At 43.0% G+C, this 20,374-nt stretch overlaps 1 protein-coding gene across 1 annotated transcript in view; it reads right to left on the bottom strand.

Moving 5' to 3' along the window:
- Positions 1-7,212: 7,212 nt before the first annotated feature.
- The window catches only part of KNG1 (kininogen 1), a 73,785-nt gene continuing 60,623 nt past the window's right edge, over positions 7,213-20,374 (bottom strand). Inside the window, exons 8-10 of the mRNA XM_077487880.1 lie at positions 20,233-20,340; positions 10,829-10,915; positions 7,213-7,936 (exon numbers count right to left, since the gene is read on the bottom strand). Coding sequence (XP_077344006.1) covers positions 7,493-7,936; positions 10,829-10,915; positions 20,233-20,340 — 639 coding nt within the window. The 3' untranslated portion in view covers positions 7,213-7,492. The remainder of the gene's footprint in view (positions 7,937-10,828; positions 10,916-20,232; positions 20,341-20,374) is intronic.

Raw genomic sequence — 20,374 nt, 5'->3', positions numbered from 1 at the left:
CAATTCAACATCATTCAACATCATTCAACATCAGGGATCTATTTACAGATTTCTCTTCCTTCCACCTGCACAAGCTTTGTTCCTCTTTACACAGCTTTGCACAGCTTCTGCTGGTTCACTCCTGAGGGAACTGGCAAGCTTCTTGTCAGTTCAGCAACAGCCCATTACAGTGAAGAAAAGTAGCACATATGAAGTGAATTCTCCCATCACATCTCCTTCTGCTTCTCTGTGGCCAATGATCCCAGTTCTACTGCTTGCAGAAAATGCTAGGCTGCCTGGCTGCCACCCTCTCTTCCCAGTCCTTCTGACTGACACATACATGGAGATTCCCCAGGGCAAAGTTAGATGAAGACTTGACACACTGCAGTCTTCAAGAGAGCACTGCTACAGCTGACAGCCTCTCCCCTTGTCTGTCTCTGCACTGTGCTGATCTACTCACTGTCTCTCCTAGCTTTCTCCGCTGCTCCTCTGGCTTTAATCACTTCTGTGGTGGGATCCTTCCAGGCCAGCCTCCCAAGCTCCAGCCCGAGTTAACCCCCCCCCCCCCCCCCCACTTGCATGGCTCATTCCTATTTATCAGCTCCTTAGTCTCCTGCCAGGCCCACCAATGGTGATTGGCTGAGGGCTCATAAATATTCTAGACAGCTCCGCCTCACCTCCACCCACTAGTTCCAGAAGATTTTCCAATGTTCTAGAAACAGGGGGAGGTACCAGAGAGCTGAAAGCATGAGTCATCCAGCCCTGGCCTCTAATAACCCTGACCCAGATTCAATGACTCAGATTTATCCCAGAGCCAGACTATGTTTTACCTGCACAACAATTCTAGTAGCACACACTAGAGGGTGCTACACTACGAAACCACAGTTGCCCATTTTACTTGGATATTGTAAGACAGTTCTCTACAACTGGGGTTACACCATGTACAGTAATTTTAAAGCTCAAGAAGAACATCACCAGTTTCTGAAAGGCATGGTTTTCTCTGTCGAGCAGTCCAGGGAAGTCCTGCAATGTTTTGAATAAGGTAAATTACATTTCTTCAGTGCTGCTGTACATTTTCTCTATTCTCCAGAATAAATGGGTGGCCCTATGCATGTAGTCTGAAAACATGCACAAAAAAATTATTAACCAAACAGTTCCATGAAATATATATATCACCAGGAGCACAATATCAAAAGAATGCAAATTCCAGCAATGTTAGTGTTACATTGGCAAGACTCCAGCAAATAACAGGTTATCACCTTAGCTGGCTTACATGACCGAAGCAGCAAAGGGGTGACTGTAAACAAGTGACTAAGTATCGACAAATAGTGGTGCTGCTATCCATGGGTGTCACACCTCTGGAGGGTGTCAGCCGTGTGCCCCCCCTCCCCAGTGATGCCACTGGCCCCGGGCCCACCCTATTTTAAAGCCTATTAGAGCCTCTGGCTCTGATCATACCCTCGCCTACCATAGTAATTCATGCCCCCGGTGTCCTGAAAGGGGCTGGGTGCTTGGATAGGGAGGGTGGCGGAGGTGATGGGGGGGGGCAGCGCCCGTGCGCCCACAATGCACGGTCCTCCACTGCTCGACGGGGAAGATTCCCCAATCCACATCAAGTGTGTGGGTGGCTGAATTTAGTCAGTTTTTTTCATTCAACCCACTGGTTAAATGAATAAACAAACTAATCTATGGGCAACTTTATTAGAAAAAAATAAACACCACCTTGGAATTAACTATATCAAATTCAGACTTTACACAAGGCTTCTATTTTCCCTTGCACACACATTCACCCCTGTACACAGTGTCCCCCTGTACACATTTCCCCTCTCCCTCTACATGTTGCATCCTCCTGAACACATTGCCCTGATATATATTGTTCTTCCTCCTGCACAGGCTGTCTCTCTGTATACATTGCACCTCCTTCTGTACACACTGATCCCTGTGCAGATTGCTCCCCTTTCTCCTGCACACCACAAGGGTAAGTAAGAGCTCCTCTGTAGGGATTAAGTGGAATCCAAAGATTGAAGAAACATTTCAAAGCCAATGCATTCAGTGCTGGTAGTTCCAGACGGCCTCAGTCCTACCAACTGTCCAAGATTGCACAGGACTGTTTCTGGATTTTAACAAAATCCCGGCCATTGGGTGGCCACTGCAGGTCTTGTACAGTGACTGTGTGCACTGACCAGACTGTACCAACTGCTTTGTGGAATTATCAGAAGGCAGATCCTCCCACTGTGACTAGCACCTGACTTGAGCTAACACAAGTATGTGCCCACTTCCAAGAAAGCCACCAATTGGTACAGCCCTGCATGCAGCTTATAAGCATGTCTTGTAGAGCTGCTAAAGGCAAGTGCCAGGTGAAACTAAATAACATTGCAGCTGTTGTGGTAGCCCAGGAAACTGCAGATGGACAGGATGGCAGGTAGGTGCTCAGTCTCTGGGGTATGAGCAAATTTTAGTACCTCTTTAAAAATGTAGGGAACATAGGCGTGTGCAATGGGTGTGCCAGGTGTGCCTGGGCACACCCTAATCCTGGGGTTGGCAACCTGTCAATGATTGGCAGGTGATAGGTAAACCACAATCCTTCCTTGCCAACCCTCAGAACCTGGACAAGAGAGGTGGCGGGGGGGAATTTAGTGTATCCGATCTGTATTTTCCTCCTGCAGCAGCTGAAAAGTAGGCTTCTCCTCCTCTCCCTTTTGTTAACATTCGGCTGCCACAGAAGGAAAAAAAGGGGATCGGTACTTATATATGCCACCCCTCCGTTCCCTGTTCCTCTTCCTTCTGTTGCCAGGTCCCCCATGTGCTCCCTTGCCGGTAAATATGTCAAACGCATATGTTTTTGGTAGCTTTGGGGTGCACACCCTAATGCAAGAGGCTGCGCACACCTATGGTAGGGAACCCCAGGGCACAGCCAAGGGAAGGTGGCACTCTGCAACAGGTGAATGTGCCAACATCAGCTTTAACCCTTGCCAGGTAATAATTAGTGCAACATTCCAGCTACTACAGTGCCTTAAAAAAGTATTTATACCCCTTGAAATTTTCCACATTTTGCCATGTTATAATCAAAAAAGTATATGTATTTTATTGGGATTTTATGTGATAAACCAACACAAAGGCTTGTGAAGTGGAAGGAAAATTATATATGGTTTTCATATATATATTTTTTTTTTTTACAAATAAATATGTGAAAAGTGTGGCATGCATTTATTCAGCCCCCTTTACTCTGATACCCCTAACTAAAATATAGTGGAACCAATTGCACTCAGAACTCACCTATTTAGTAAACAGAGTCCATCTGTGTGTAATTTTAGCTCAGTATAAATACAGTTGTTCTGTGAAGCCCTCAGAGGTTTGTTGGTAACTCTGGAGGAGCTGCAGAGATCCACAGCTCAGGTGGGAGAATGTTTCCACGGGACAACTATTAGTTGTGCACTCCACAAATCTTGCCTTTATGGAAGAGTGGCAAGAAGAAAGCCATTGTTGAAAGAAAGTCCTGTTTGCAGTTTGCAAGAAGCCATCTGGGGGACACAGCAAACATGTGTTTTTACATTTCTGTCATTGGCAGTCCTCAATTTAAAGTGCATCAAACACCACTTTTCATTGAATAAGGTGCATCCAATTATATTTTTCCTAGTATCTATTAAATTTAGACAATAACCCCCCTTAAAAAAAAAAATATTGAAAGCCAACAAGGAGAGGCAGCTTCCATGCCACTATGAGGGGGCCACCAGCATCTGTGTACACAGGCAAAGGTGGATGTTGTCTGTCCTCAGGCAGGGCATATTTTTCTCTGTTTAGTCATGGTGCTATCCAGTCACAGCATGCAGAGGAGGCGGTGGACTGGCTTACTAAACATCCTCATCCTCTATCACCAAAGCTGGGACTAGTGTGCAATCCACCGCAGCTGCCAGAGTGGCTTATTTTGTCTCCTTGTCCACATCTACTCCTGCCATAGCCCCAGCATCATGCATGCAGGAGTCAGCTGAATTATTTGAACACAGCATCAGCCACTTGCTCCTTGACGATGGACAGGCATTACTTGTTTGCGATGTTGGTACTGTAACATGAGCCAGGAGGGTTAGGCGTGAAAATGCATGCACCAGTGACACTATGCCTCTTGTGTTCCTGCTGAGGCATACTCTGTGTGGCATTATGGACAGGGCACTCGAGGCAGAGCAGTGGGAGGAAGAGGAGAACTTAATTTCCTCTCAAAGCCTGCTTATGCAGACACCATTCTTGCAACGCCACAGAACACACAAGAGGAGAGAGAGGGGGAGGAGGAGGATTCTGGCAGTTTTGGAGGCATTGAAGCAGAGGAAGACATATGTCAAACTTGTCCATTATGCAATTAAGCTGCTGGGCTGCCCTGACGGAAGTTTGTGACAGATAAAACAGATTATCTGTCCATAGACTTCGTTGACAGACTGACATTTATCAACATGAATCAGTCTTGGATTAGCAGCAGCTATCAAGCTCCTGATGCCGATGTCCCTAATTAAATGCTTTTGGCAAAGTTAGGCATTTCTACAAGACTGTCTAGACTGCCTAACTTTGAGGTTGTTAATTTTATCTTGAAGTAATTTTTTGGTATAGCTTTTATGAGCACAATTAATGCCCAATGACCAGTTTTTCCCCACCTGTTTGACAGGTGCATATAATTATTTATTTTTTTACAGCAAGGCCAAGTCTTGCTTTCATCAAGAGTACCTCTATAGCAGTGGTAGGCAACCTCAGCCCTCCAGCTGTTTTGAAATTACAAATCCCATGAGACATTGCAAGACCCTGACAATCACCGGCATGACTCCTAGAGGCAGAAGCATAATGGGATTTGTAGGTTCACCACAGCTGGAGTGCCAAGGTTGCATACTCCTGCTCTATAGGTTTGAAGTGTGAAGGTACCACCAACAACCAAAGCCCAATTCTTCTGCACCTGTTTGACAGGTACATATAACTTCTGTTTTTACAAAAAGTCCAACTCTTGCTTTCATCAAATGTTCCTCTATAGAATTATGGTGTCAAGGCACCACCAGCAACCAAAGCCCAATTTTTTGCACACCGGTTTGATAGGTCCATAAATAAATATATAATTTTTTAAAGAAAGGCCAATTCTTGCTTTCATCATGAATACCTCTAGCCATTTCCTGCTCTCTCTGGTAATGTGTTCTTGGAGCATTCCACAGGGAAATTTTTTCTTCCTTTCACTGGTCTGTAGATCAGGGACGGCTTCAGTAGCAGAATGAGTTTGTCACTAAACCCAAAACTTTTTCTTAATTACCTTACTGGTAAGCCAGTAATGGTGAAATGGATGTGGGGTATGGAATAGAGGGGATACCTTGTCTTTTTGGGTGGCTACATGAACATGCAGCTTTGCAATACAGAAGAGTATATTGATGGGGCATTGTCTGGACATCTTGGAAAAGTTCTAATAAGGTGTAATAATGTACTGTACTATATATACGGGAGTCGAAGAGGAGGAAAAAGATGGCGAGATGAGAGACTAAAGCAATTTCCAAATTCATTTTGAAAATTTATTTTGAAACTTCTCTTTTGAGGTTGTTGTTGGACATTATTTTACTTAACAAAACATTCAAAAACAAACATAATTTTTTTTCAAGAGTACCTCTATAGGTTTACGGTGTGAAGGCACCACCAACACCCAAAGCCCAATTTTTGCACACCTGTTACTTCTATCCAAAGTCTGCGAAAGAGACACCAGACTTTATCTAAAAAAAAATATTGTTAATCTTGGCCTGAGTGTACTAAAATTTGGCTTCTTCACATAAGGCTTGCTCACTGTGGTGCAAAAATTTGTTATTTACATTCAAAGTCTGCCAAAGAGACACCAGAATTTATCCAAAAAAATCTCTGATCTTGTTCCGAGTGCACTAAATTGTGAGCTCATCATACAGACTGGTTTCGTTGTAAAGAAAGCTTGCAGGAAAAATCAATTTCAATATAATTTTTTTCTTTATATATGTCAGTTTTGCTGCAGCAGGTTCTATACACGGTACAAATGTGCCACTTTACAGGCAGACTAAGGGGACCTCTCAGGCACTATATTTAAAGGAATTTTTCATTTTTATTGTTTCACTTTAAGCATCATTAAAAACACTGCTAATCTTTTTAAAACTTTTTGCATTGGTACATGTCCCCCAGGGCAGTAGTCTAGCCCTCATACCCTGTTTATGGCCAATAACTTGTATATAAGCCTCTAAATTGGGGACTTTTGATTTTTCAGTTCGGGTCCAATAGACTTCCATAGGGTTTGTTGTTCCTGTCCAAACTTTTGCGATGTTCGAGAGTTCTGGTGCAAACCAAACTGGGGGGTGTTCGGGCCATCTTTAGTAAGAATTGATAGTTTGAAGAGAAAGGATAGTCACACCAAATATTGATTCCATTTTGATTTTTCTTCTGTTCACTCACATTCCTTTTTTTTTAAAATAATACAAATAATAATAAAAGTTTTGAAAGCATTCTTACTGCACAGCATTTCTTCGCACCTGCCTAAAATGCGTGTGTATGCGTGTTTGAGCTTTGTGGTGCACACCCTAATGTAATAGGCTGCAGACACCTATGACTACTACTATTACCTATCACTGATATTTTTTCGCAGAGTTTTAGTAGATTAGCTTAAAGCGGATGTCCACCCTAAAGTGGACCTTCCGCTCATTGGAACCCTCCCCCCCTCCGGCGCCACAATTGGCACCTTTCAGGGGGGAGGGGGGTGCAGGTACCTGTACAGTACAGGTATCTGCACCCACTTCCGGCATAGATTCTGCAGAAGGTACGCCCTTTCCACAGAATCTACGCCCCTTTCCGAAGGTCCCCCGCTGCCTGCTGGGAAACACACGGATCCCAGAGACAGCAGGGACCATCCTTATTGCACAGCGCGACTCGCGCATGCGCAGTAGTGAACCGGGAAATGAAGCCGCAAGGCTCCATTTCCTGATTCCCATACCCATGATGGCGGCGGCAGCACCCGAGAGACGATCGAGAGATCGGCTTCGGGTGCCGACATCGCAGAAGCACTGGGCGGGTAAGTGTCATTATTTTAAAAGTCAGCAGCTGCAGTATTTGTAGCTGCTGGCTTTTAAAAAAAAAAACGCGGACTGCCGCTTTAATTCAGGAAGAGACAAAAGTAGAATTTATTTCAGATTTATAGATTTATCAATCTTACCATTGCACTTAGACTTTACATTATCTTTGTTTTCAACAGCAAACAAACACGGATTCAAAATGACTGTATTCTCACAGCCTATTCCAAGTTTTTATTTTGTGATGTATAAGACAACCTTCTTTACAATGCATTACATCAACAAATATTGGTTAGCATGATTTTAGATGTTTCAATTGAATAGCATCATCTCTGAATTTATTTGCTCTTGTTATGATTCATATTAACAGGTCTTCATCGTTAATGACTGAAATTTGTTTTGGGGTGTAAGGTTTGCTCTGTTCATCTTCTTTTTCTGGCAGAGGTTTCAAATCAGAAATAGCAAATGCAAGATCATCATCGGTTACCTTTGGCTGTTGTAGTCAAACTTAATGGTTGCCATATTTTGCCAGGGCATTTTGGCACAGCAGGAAGCTCTAACATTAATGTTTCTCCAACATCTTTTGGAACTCCCTGTTTATCTGGCATATTAGATTGAGCACTTGACAAATCTGGAACCTGGTGTGGAGCTGCAGTGGCTTCATTTACATTGGCTTTATTTCCAATTTTAACCACCTCCTCTGAAGAAGACTTATCTTCATGATCATGTTTGTGCTCTCGAAGGGATTTTTTGTCCTGTTTTCCTTTCTTTTCTTTTTTGTGTTCTTTCTGGTGGTTATTTTTCTTACCTTCAGATTTCTGATTTATTATCTTAGAATTAAAAAGGTTCAGGTTTTCATATCTTTTATGAGGTCTATGGCTATTGCGTAGGGGAGATAGACCATATAGGCGCGGCAGTATCTGCAACACAATTATATCATATTTATATAACATTAATAATCTCACATGTTTTTCCACCAATACACTTGTGTGGCCCATGTAAAGTTTGCCAAAAGTGCTTTAAATCTTAGTTGAATAGAACATAAATAGGTTTAATGTTTGCAAAGTTAGTCCCTTGAAATATACACATTACAGTCTCATATTGCACATGTGTTTAAATGTTTTTCATTCTTGTTTAACCTAATAGCATATTTGATTGATTTGGAAGTGCATAGCAAAATACTATATTTCTACACAAACATGAAGTGACTTATCAAACAAGGCAGTGTATGGAACATATGAAAACTGAGCCAGTGGTGTTTACCCATAGACTGGGGATTATGGGCACCCACTATAAATTAGCTGACTATTAAAATGTCTATGGGAGGGTTCAGACAGTACCAGACTGCGATTTGGCTGATCTTGGGGTCTACTGTACATTGGTAACTGCTAAATGTGAAAAGAAATCTTTATTAAATTCTTCACTCATTTTCAGTATGTGAGTTCCCCTCAGTGCCATTGGCACCATACAGCTAAACTATAGAGCTGTTTTTTTCAGCTTTTTCTATCCATTCTTTAAACATTTTCACATAAATATATTCTTTAAATTTTCATATCCTTTTTGTCAAATGCATTTACTTTTTAATAATTATAGCTTAAGTCCAGTTTTGTTAAAACATTTCATGTAATATATACAAATACTACAATAGTCATTTTGCACTTTACTAGTTATGAAAATAAACTTTTTTATTTAATTTGCAGGCAGAAGAATTTGTCTAAAACTCATCCCCATATCATAAAGAAGAAAGTGTTCTGTAGTTCAAAAAAGTGAACTGGGCAAGGCTGATAACACTGCTTAGGATTTCAGTGCAGCACAGGCAAGTACATTTTTTTTTTATATAAAAAAAAAAATATAACAAAATACTTTCAATGTTATATTTAACAGACCAAAAGGGAGGAAAAAAGCAAAGTTCATTGCTAGGGTTTACATACATATTGAAGTAAACCTCCCAGCCCCACTGTAGAAACATATGAACTCCAATTTCTGTCTGCCTTAAACAGATTTTAGTAGCCTACATAATACGCTGATCCATTGGCTTCATTATTTACTAAGTTAATAACGCTGAGTCTAGGAGAAATGTCAGAAGTCCTTATGTTTTTATTTATTCCTAGTCAGTGATTTAAAGCAGAACTATAGGCAAAACTTTTTTTTCTGCATTTGGGATAGTGCAAGGTAGGGTTATAACCTCTGTCATTTTTTTTCCCCCATCTGTGTCCCATTGCGGAGATTTTCCTTCACTTCCGGTCTCATAGCCTAACAGGAAGCGAGAGGAAATCCCTGCAAATTAAGGGAATTCATTGGGGACCCCCAGGTCACCATAACTAGTGTCCCCATTGGAAGATTTCCCCTCTGACTTTTTGGGGAACAACCCAAGCAACAGCAATAAAAACTGACAGGTGTTCTAATACCTCTCCATTCCATCTAAAACTAAAAAAAAAAGTTTTGCCTTTAAAATGTCTTGTTGATGTCAGAGGTCAGAGGAGAATGAGCAGGCTGGTTTGAGGTGATCGAAAGACAACAGTAACTCATATAACCACTCATTACAATCAAGGTATGCAGAATACCATCTCTGAACTCAAAACACATTGAGCCTTGAAGCAGATGGGCTACAGCAGCAGAAGACCACACTGAGTGCCACTCCTGTCAGCTAAGAACAGGAAACTGAGGCTACAATTCACACAGGCTCACCAAAATTGGACAATAGACGATTGCAAAAATGTTGCCTAGTTTGATGAGTCTCAATTTCAGCTGTGACATTCAGATGGTAGGGTCAGAATTTGGCCTAAACACGAGAGCATGGATCCATCCTGCCTTGCATCAATTGCTGGTGGTGGTAGTGGTGAAATTGTGTGGGGGATATTTTCTTGGCACACTTTGGGCTCCTTAGTACCAACTGAGCATCATTTAAATACCTCTTCCTACCTGAGTATTGTTGCTGACCATGTCCATCCCTTTATGACTACAATATACCCATCTTCTGATGGCTCCTTCCAGCAGGATAATGCACCATGTCACAAAGCTCAAATCATCTCACCACTGGTTTCTTGAACATGACAATGAAGTCACTGTACTCCAATGGGCTCCACAGTCACCAGATCTCAATCCAATAGAGCACCTTTGTGATGTGGTGGAATGAAATATTCACATCATGGATGTGCAGCCAAAAAATCTGAAGCAACTGCGTGATGCCATCATGTCAATATGGACCAAAATCTCTGAGGAATGTTTCCAACACCCTATTAATCTATACCACAAAGAATTAAAGCAGTTCTGAAGGCAAAAGTGAGTCCAATCCAGTACTGGCAAGGTGTACCTAATAAAGTAGCTGGTGAGTGTGTATATATACAGTTTTCATTATAAGAACCAACGTGGATGCCATGAGCGCCTTATGCATTTACTACCGTGCCTCCCAATTACGCTTCCTCATTGTCGCCCTGTCACATGCACCCATGATTGAGACTACAACACAGCAGCTGTGCCAACCCACATTGTGCATGCATGGTTAACCATCATCTTCATTAAAATCCAGTCCAGAGCAGGCTGCAGCCTGTATATAGGAAGTGGCTAAAAAGGCCAGAGGAGATTAGTAACACTGAGATGACAAAAAAAAAGTAAAAAAAAAAAAAAAAGATCAACACTGCATCTTATTAAAATTTTTATATTTTATGATACCCTGTGCATTAGCAAATGCTACTCAGTTAGAGTTTCCCTATTTTAAAGTAAAAACAAAATAAGAGATGCAATATTTCTATTTACATTTGCTTTGTATAGTACAAATTACCATTTTTCCACTCTAAAGGAAGACCACTTACCGCTGCTTGTTCTATACATTCAGGAGCTGAATGAACATTAATCCTCTTGGCTGTAACATGAATTGTGGCATCACATGATAGTGGATACTAAAAGGAACAAGGAAATGGGAAGAAGGTTATTGTTTTTTTTAAATATCTTTAAAGGCCAACTCCCCCCAATCCTATTTGTAATATTTCCTAACACCAAGGCGGAAAGGCTTTAGCAAAAGAGTCTCCAGTTATTTATTCTTTTTTAATTACTTCCAATACGCCAGTTTGGAAAATTGGAAATTGAAGTGGCGCCCCATGACATGAAGGAAGCCAGGTTTGATTACACTTGCCACCAACTATGCCAAACTAAAATTGGATTCTATGCAACAGTGAGCCTGATTTTGCACTTTCCAGCTTTAGTAAAGAAACCCCATTGTGTACTTAAAAGTCGGGTATGCCTGTAGTTTACCTTTTAAGGGCCCTTTGACACTTTTGCCAGTTTTGCAGACGGGCCCCGATCAGAAGGTCCATGTATTCCTATGGACCTATGGTCGAAAATGGACTTGTGTTTGTTTACACCTGCCTACTTCTGGGTCCAATGAGGCCCGCTAAAAAATGTGGAGGACTGTGTTCTCTTCTGTTTGGGCGGACCAGATTGGAGGCAACCAAGTGTAATTGGACAGGGGGGTCTGTTTACTCTTGGCAGAGCGGCGTCTATTTGTGGCTGAGCGAACTGAGCGAACATGGACCTGTCATCTACCCCACACTGCTCTGATGAGCAGGGTATCAACAGACAGATCCCCTGCTGTTTTGAACGGAAGGCTTCCATGTAAAATGTATTAATAAAAATTATAATAACCAGGTCACAACCAAGATGCAGCATGCTAGACTTTTTTTTTTGCAACACTAAGCAAGGCAATGCATTGGTTTGAACAGGTGCTACTGATGTCAATTGTACATGCAATTTGCTGTTTTTTTAAAAATACAGCAACACCCTGGCAGTATATGTAGGCCTCATGTACACTGGACATTTTTACAGCTGCTGTTTTTGGCTTCAGGCGTTTTTTTTTCTATAGCCAGTAATCTCCCCAGCATGTTATCCTATGTGTCCATGCACACATAGACTGTTATCAGTGTTTTCCTGGTGCCTTCATGGCAGCATACTTGTGCTAAGCTCCGCCTTGGCTCCTCCCCCAGGACCAGTAAATATTATAAAAGAAAAGGATTAGTGCACTCCCAGCATTCTCCTTTCTTTCCCTCATACCTCTGCAGTCGGCAGCTTCCAGCTGGGTTCAAGCCTCTCCCGGTTGCAGTGCCTATTCTTGGGCAGCTAAATGCGCTGATAAGATAGGGAGTCCCTTTTGTGGGTCACTTGAGTCAGAAGTTGTCTTTTAACTTAGAGCTCCCATCTGCATTTATATACTGGCATTTGCTCAAGCCTGCAGCAAAGAAAGCAGCTATATCTATTTTTTACTTAACCTTAGCCTTCCATTTCTCCCTCCTGTCATCCCTCATTTCTTGCTTTCCTTTCCTTGCGTTCCTCTCTCTTTTTCGCTTTCTTCCTCCCCACCATCTTTCCCTCTTTGTGATATTGTACCTTCATTCCTGGTTACTATAGTGGGCGGCGCGCACCTCGCACTGTCTTTTCTGAGTCCCTCAGCATCTTCCTGGCCGTTCTGCGCATGCACAAACGTCAGGAGCCGGCTCGGTGGGCCAGGCAGAGTTGGGCAAGCTGCATAAGTCCTAGTGCCACCGGCCACACATGAGCTATCTGGCCTGAGGTTGTGGTGGCCATCTGGAATAGGGGCACATTTTAAATTTTTTGCCCTTGTTTGTCAAAATAATTTTATAGAAGGTTGTTTCTTCCACAGATGTCCCTCCCCTCTCTATTGTTTATTACTGGGGGCTTTCAGCATGGCAGCCTGTTGCCTATGCGGGGAGCTCCTTGAGGGGACCATGTTTTTTGCCAATGGTAAATGTAATTTCTTTCTTCTTCTTTACTCAGCAATACAGTTTCCTTGTTCCAGCTGAAATACCAGTCACTAACTCTTTTATCTTTCTCTAACTGCTATTTCTGTTTGTTGCCTAAAATAAGCAGTACGCCAACCAAACAAGATCCTCTCCAACATTTAAGGTAGAGACCGTCATCCAGGTAAGAAAAAAAAAAAAAGAGAGAGCACTTATTTTGGTACGTTTATGTATTTCAGCCTAGTATGCCAGAAGAAGTCCAAGCGGACATCAATGCGACATAAACAAACCTATGAAGGCCCCCAACCAGGTCAGGATACCATGCGAGCGGCGAGGGTTGATCCGTGAAAAGACATAGTTTTCACATTCACCAATTTTAAAATCCCTAAATGCGGGGTCATCCATCCATCCAACCAATGAGTCTATGCAGCAGACAGAGAGTCAGAGGGTTAAACGGTAAGCTGTCCTTCTCAAAAGATGGGCAGGGGATACATAGCAGAAAGAGCAACAGCAGTTCCATTGCAGCAATTAGCTAAATCTCCTCCAGAGAAGTTAACTCTTCCTGGCCCATCCTCAAGAGAATCCTCTCCCCATACAGCAAGTATACCTCTTAGCCCTTGTACACACGGTCGGAGATTCCGACGGAATGTGTCCGATCGGACCGTTTTGTCGGATAATCCGACTGTGTGTGGTCTCCATCGGACTAGTGATACTCCGACGGACCAAGTTTTCCAACTTGTCTGTAAAATTTTCCGACAACATGATCCGATCGGACCTTGTCCAATCATATATAAAGAATTCCCATCGAACAAATGCCACGCATGCTCAGATCAAATTCCTACACCAAAGCTACTGGCTACTAGCCTGAACGTAGTCCCGTCGTAATGAAATAACGTCATCACGTTCTGAACGATCGGATTTTCCGACAACTTTGTCCTACCGTGTGTATGCAACAGTTTCGGACAAAATTCGACAGATTGGGTTGTCGGAATATCTGACCGTGTGTACAAGGGCTTAGACATCTGGATAATGGTGGGCCATCTGAGGATACCTCACCAGAGCTCAGCCCTCAGACTTCAACTTTTTTCTAGTTCAGCTCTATGTCCAGGCTGTAAAGCCAGCTATTGGCTGAGAGAAAGCCAACACTAAATCTGAGTAGTCAAAAGATGTACTTCCCATTTCTAAAGAAGCAGGTTTACTTCTTTCGGCTTGGTTTCCACTTGTCATGCAACTTGGGCCTGGAAAGTCGCATGACAAGTTGTACCCCATGATTTCCAATTAGTACTGTTTATATCTGTGCGATTTCAAGTTGCAGCAACTTCAAATTGGTCCCTGCATAACTTTTGGTCCCACTTTGATGCGACTTGAGATCCATAGATCTCAAGAATACACAGGCATTTTTCAATTTGCATCAAAATCGCACGACTTTCAGGTCGCAGTAGTGGAAACATAGGCTTACGCTGATGGATGATAGAGGCATTTCTGAAAAGGAAAGAAAAAAAAAGAGCAGGGGGGAGTGGAGATCACAGGGGGGGGGGGGGAGCGGAGAGCTCTGGGGGGGAACTTGAGAGCACTGGAGGGGCCAAAAAGAACAGGGGTGGAGAGCAAGGTAGGCTGAGAGCACTGGGGGGCGAAGAGTGTGGGGTGGCGAAGAGCACTGGGGGGGAGAAAAATGGGTGGAGAGCACTGGGGCTGGAGAGTACTGGGGGGGTACAAAGCAGGGGGGAGTGGAGAGCAATGGGGGGGCTTGAGAGCACCAGTGGGGGCCAGAAAGCACAGGGGTGGAAAGCAACTAAAAGCGGCCCCAGGTCAGGCGGCCTACCGGGAAATCTCCCGGTAGGCCAGTCCAGCCCTGCACAAACCCCTTGACTTCCTGCAAGCAGACCTTGATTTAGGATTAAGCTTAATCAATTTAAAGGTACAGCTGGTGGCAGTTGCTGCTGTGACAACAAGAGATGGGCTGAAGATCCTTTAACCACTTCAATAACAGGCATTTATACACCTTCCTGCCCAAGCCAATTTTCAGCTTTCTGCGCTGTTGCTGTTTAAATGACAAATTGCGCAGTCATGCTACACTGTACTCAAACAGAATTTTTATCATTTTGTTCCCACAAATAGAGCTTCCTTTTTTGGTATTTGATCACTTCTGTGGTTTTTATTTTTTGCTAAACAAATAAAAAAAATTACCGAAAATTTAGAAAAAAAAGTTTTGCTTTTGTTTCTGTTATAAAATTTTGTAAATAAGTAAGTTTTCTCCTTCGCTGATGGGTACTGATAAGGTAGCACTGACAGGCACTGATAAGGTGGCACCGATGAGGTGGCACCAATGAGCGGGCACTGACAGGCACCGACGATGGGCACTGGTAGGTGGCACTGATATGCAGGACTGATGGGCATTGATAGGCGGCACTGATGGGCACTCATGGGTGGCACTTGTGGGCACTGGCACCGATAGGCGACACTGTGCACTGAAAGGCTGCAAAGATGGGTACTTATGGGTGGCATTGCTGGGCACTGATGGGCATTAATATGTGGCACTGATGGGCACTGATAGGCATCCCTGGTGGCAGTGGTAGGCATTGTGAATTGGCACTGATTGGCAGCTGCCTGGGCATTGATTGGTAGCTGCCTTGGCACTGATTGGCATTTCCCTGGTGATCTAGGGGGGGCATACCTGGTGGTCCAATGTGGATGGCCATCCTGGTGGTCCTGGGTGGGATCAGAGGGGGGCTGTCCTGATAAACAGTTAGCACAGATCCCTCCTGTCAGGAGAGCAGCTGATTGGCTTCCCACTGCTCACATCTGTCAGACGGTCAATGGCTCTTCCTGATTACATTGTGATCAGCCACGATTGGATATGGCTGATCACGTGGTAAAGAGCCTCCGTCAGAGGCTCTTTACCAAGATTGGTGTAGCGGTGTGTCAGACTGACACACCGCACTACCGATCGCCGTGAGTGGCTGCTATCCTGCAGGACGTCATATGACGCCCAGTCAGGATAACTGAACCACCGCCCAGCTGTCATTCTGCTATAGGCCGGATGGGAAGTGGTTAACAATCAAATTCTTCAAGACAGTCAAGAAAATAAGCCAACCCATTAAAACAAATCTTTCCCACTTAGGATCTTTCTCTGGAGCCCTTATCCAAACAGCCTTTTGCCCCATCTGATTCAGCATCCTTGTGGATTCTCACTTGGAATCTATTTTTCTTTGAGGCGATGGCATTGGGCTGGGGAGTATCAGAACTTCAGGCTCTGGGATCAGAAGACAATAATATTATTTTTTGTACTCGGATAGAGTGGAACTCTACGGTACATGAATTCATCCCTAAGTTCTTCCTCTACTATCTCTGAGCCTTGGGCCCTGCCAATCTTTTCAGATCCAATTTTGACCTTTACGAAGATGATGTTACTTCGGTACTAAGACACCTCTTCAAGCCACAACTCTCTTCAGACTTTCATCGAACCTAGTTGTAATACTCCAAAAAGAAAAAAAAAAAAAGACGGGGCAAAGAAGCATCATCTGGGGCCCTCCGGCAATTCCGGAATGGCAGTATCCATCATGCCTAGTCATGTCTGTGAATATCAGAGATTTACAATACCCCATGGGACATGTGGTTCTGCGACAGCTGGGGAGCCATAGTTTGCAGATCTCCACTCTAGTACAATAGTTTCAAGGATAATCAAGTTGGTTAAGAAGGTGTAAGAAGGGATAGGGGACTAGAATCCCCTCTTCAATTGGGCTGTATGCCACCCAGTTGTTTTCTGCTTCTTGGATGGCCAGAGCAGACGTATCCATCAAAACAATCTAAAGGGTAGCATCATGGTCATCCAAACATGTGTTTACAAGATGTTACAGAGTAGACCCGGCAGCTTTCTTATCTGTAGAAACTGGCAGACAGGCTATGAGGCCGGCATTTGCCGATTTTAAATTATTTTTCAAATAAATCTTTTACTATGCATCATCTCACCCATTTCAGCTAGTTATTTGTCACAGGTATGCTGCCATGGAGGCCTCAGGAAGACAGAAATTTGTTTCATACTTACAGTAATTTTCTTTTCCTGGTGCCTATCCATGGCAGCATACAATCCCACCCTTGGTATGCTGTATTGTGTAGAATGCTGGGAGTGCACCAATCCTTTTCTTTTATAATATTCACTGGTCCCAAGGGAGGAGCCAAGGCGGAGCTTGTCACAGGTATGCTGCCATGGATAGGCACCAGGAAAAGAAAATTACGGTAAGTATGAAACAATTTTCTGTTTTCTGGCTGAAAAAAACCCCCAAAACAAGTGGGTTTGAGAGGAGCTTTGGAGCTGTAGAAAAGCTCTAACGCCAGTAAACATGGTAAAACGAGGTAAAACGCAGCTAAAAATACATTTTGAGCGTTTGATTCCCATAGCTTGTGTTTTCTTGTTAAAAACTGCTAAAAAATACGGAAAAACGCTAATGCAAAAAAAATGGAAAAACTTTTTTAACCACTTGACCAATGGGCACTTAAACCCCCTTCCTAACCAGACCAATTTTCAGCTTTCAGTACTCTCACACCGTGAATGACAATTACTCAGTCATGCAACACTGTATCCAAATTAAATTGTTGTCCTTTATTTCACACAAATAGAGCTTTCTTTTGGTGGTATTTAATCGCCACTTTTTTTTTTTTTGCGCTATTAATCAAAAAAGACTGAAAATTCGCAAGAAAAAGAAAAAATTCTTTCTTTTAAAATTTATTGCAGAGTGTTGGCAGATTATTGCACAGTATGGACAGAGTATTGGCACTGAGCAGCGCTGTGGGCACTTCACATCCAGCCCACAGCGCTGCTGCCATCTCTCCCCCTCTCACTGTACCATTTGGTGCAGAGAGGGGAGGGAGGAACCAGCGTCATGCCATAAATTGTTTGTTTACAAGTGATCCGTGATGCTCCCGGGATGTTCCCGGGTGCGCGCCCCAGGGGGCGCGTGGAAACAAGATTCTGAGAGGACATCCATAGAAGCCCTCCCAGAATAAGCCGACCGTGCTGTTGCCGTCTTTCGGCTATGGCCCGGTAGGCATGTGTTTAATGAGGCAACGCTACTGGTATTATTATAATGTCCAATGTGCATGAGGCCTAAGTGTGAACAAACTCTCATTCAAAAATAGGCTTCTTTGCTAACTCAATACACAGTGTACTGAGCAGAATCGATTCAGGATCACAGGAGATCTCCGGGGTGGCTGCGGAGCGCATTGCACAAGGGCCCTGTGTGTCTTTGGTTCCATTTCAGGTCTGAATTTGGGCCTGATACGTCCCTGAAATGGAGAAAAGGGATGCACCAGACCCCTGCTGCCAGCTGCGTCTGCACACAATGTGAACACAGCCTAAGCCCTTGTACACATGGTTGGACATTCCGACAACAAAATCCATCAGATTTTGTCAGACGGATTTTGTCCGAAACTGGTGTTGCATACACACGGTCGGACAAAGTTGTCGGAAAATCCGATCGTTCGGAACGTGATGACGTTATTTAGTTACAACGGGACTACGTTCAGGCTAGTAGCCAATAGCTTTGGTCTAGGAATTTGATCTGAGCATGCGTGGCACTTTGTCTGATCGGAATTCTCTACAAACGATCGGACAAAGTCCGATCGGATCATGTTGTCGGAAAATGTTTATAGCCAGCTCTCAAACTTTGTTGGTCGGACATTCCGACGGAAAGAGTCCGATGTAGCCCACCCAAGGTCGGATTATCCGACAACACGGTCCGATCGGACATTTTCCGTCGGAATGTCCGACCATATGTATAAGGGCTTAGAGTCTTATATCACCCCAATGCTACATTCTGGCACATCAGTCTGTCAGCTAAATGCCAAAATTGCCAGACTGGCAAGCTGGGCCAAATATTAAATTACATTTACATGGTCACTAAAGAAAATGGAATGATCCTTACTTGACATCAGAGATGTTTCAAAATGTTGGAAAATCTCTGCGAGTAATATTGAATAGTTCATTTGGTTTCCAATGTATTAGCTCTTACTCTGCCTGACTAATGCAGGAAATGCAACTGATTTGAACAGCACCCCTTTTTTTTTTTTATTGGTATTTTCTCTTGCAAAAGTTCCATGCTAACTCTTTAACCACTTACCGACCACCCGCAGTTGTTTGACAGCTGCAGTATGGCTCCCTTGCGTGAATCTCCGTATCTGTACGGCGGCCACTTCAAGGGGTATAGGAGGTGTGCATCACTTAGGAGCCAATGCGCGTGCCTGGCGGCCACGATGTCCGTTGAGCACCCGCGATTGCTCCTGACAGAGCCGGAACGGAGATCTGTGTGAGTAAACACACAAATCCCTGTTCTGTCAAGGGAGTAGAGACAGATTGTGTGTTCCTAGTAAGTAGGTACAGCGATCGGTCTCCTCCCCCCAGTCAGTCCCATCCCCCCACAGTTATAACACACTGAGGGAACACATTTAACCCCTTGATCTCTCCTTAGTGTTAACTCCTTCCCTGAAAGTGACATTTATACAGTAATCAGTGGCTATTATATAGCTCTGATTGCTGTACAAATGTCAGTGGTCCCAAAAAAGTGTCAAAAGTGTCCGATCTGTCTGCTGCAATGTCACAGTCCTGCTAAAAATTGCAGATTGCAGCCATTACTAGTAACAAAAAAATAATAATAATAATAATAAAAATGCCATAAATATATCCCTTATTATTTAGACGCTATAACTTTTGCGCAAACCAATCAATATACGTTTATTATTTATTATTATTGTTCTTTTACCAAACATATGTAGAAGTATACATATTGGCCTTAACTGATTTAGACATTTTTTTTTGGATATTTATTATAGCAAAAAGTACAAAATATTGTGTTTTTTTTTTTTTTCAAAATTGTCAGTCTTTTTTTTGTTTATAGTTCAAAAAATTAAAAATACCACCAAAGGAAAGCTCTATTTGTGGGAAAAAAAGGACATACATTTTGTTTGGGTACAGTGTCACACGACCGCCCAATTGTCAGTTAAAGCGACTCAGTGCTGTATCGCAAAAAATGGCCTGAAGTGGTTAAACACAGTTAGGATCTATGCACACAAGACGCCTGAAAAAAAACGCCAGAACCTTTGGCAGAAAAAGCAGCAGAAAAAGACACTCATAATGGCTTTTTTGCACATGCGTTTATGTGCATTTGCGTTTCCGAGTGTTTTGTTTTTTCCCCAAAACATTCCCCTCTGCTCATTTTTCGCTATGATCATTTTATACTGGAAAGCCCCAAATGCGCATCAAACATTTCTTTCTGCCATTCCTCCTCTCAAAAATGTGCTTGTGATGGTGTTTTTTTTTATCTTGCTTAGAGCAATATTTCCTAAGGCAAATTAGTATTGAAATGCCTATTTTCTGTCCTGGATCTGAAAGCACAGCTGTGTGCTGGTAGACTTATTAGAATTCTTTTTCTTGCTAAATACTAATATACCCAAGCATTTGTACAAGAACTTACAGCATCTTTTACATTGTTACATTCATCTCCCAGTATGGTGTATTCCGGTTTGGAGCAATTGGTCGGCATCATCATAAACAAGACTTCATGTATCTGTTTATCAAATCCCTGCAATTTAAAGATGCAAGTGTGAGAAAGTATT

Source organism: Lithobates pipiens, unplaced genomic scaffold (assembly GCF_037356315.1).
Source record: "Lithobates pipiens isolate NorthernLeopardFrog02 unplaced genomic scaffold, aLitPip1_a1.2 Scaffold_18, whole genome shotgun sequence".
Lineage (NCBI taxonomy): Eukaryota > Metazoa > Chordata > Amphibia > Anura > Ranidae > Lithobates > Lithobates pipiens.
Note: the sequence above shows the minus strand (reverse complement) of the source record. Positions and strands in the feature narration are given on the sequence as shown.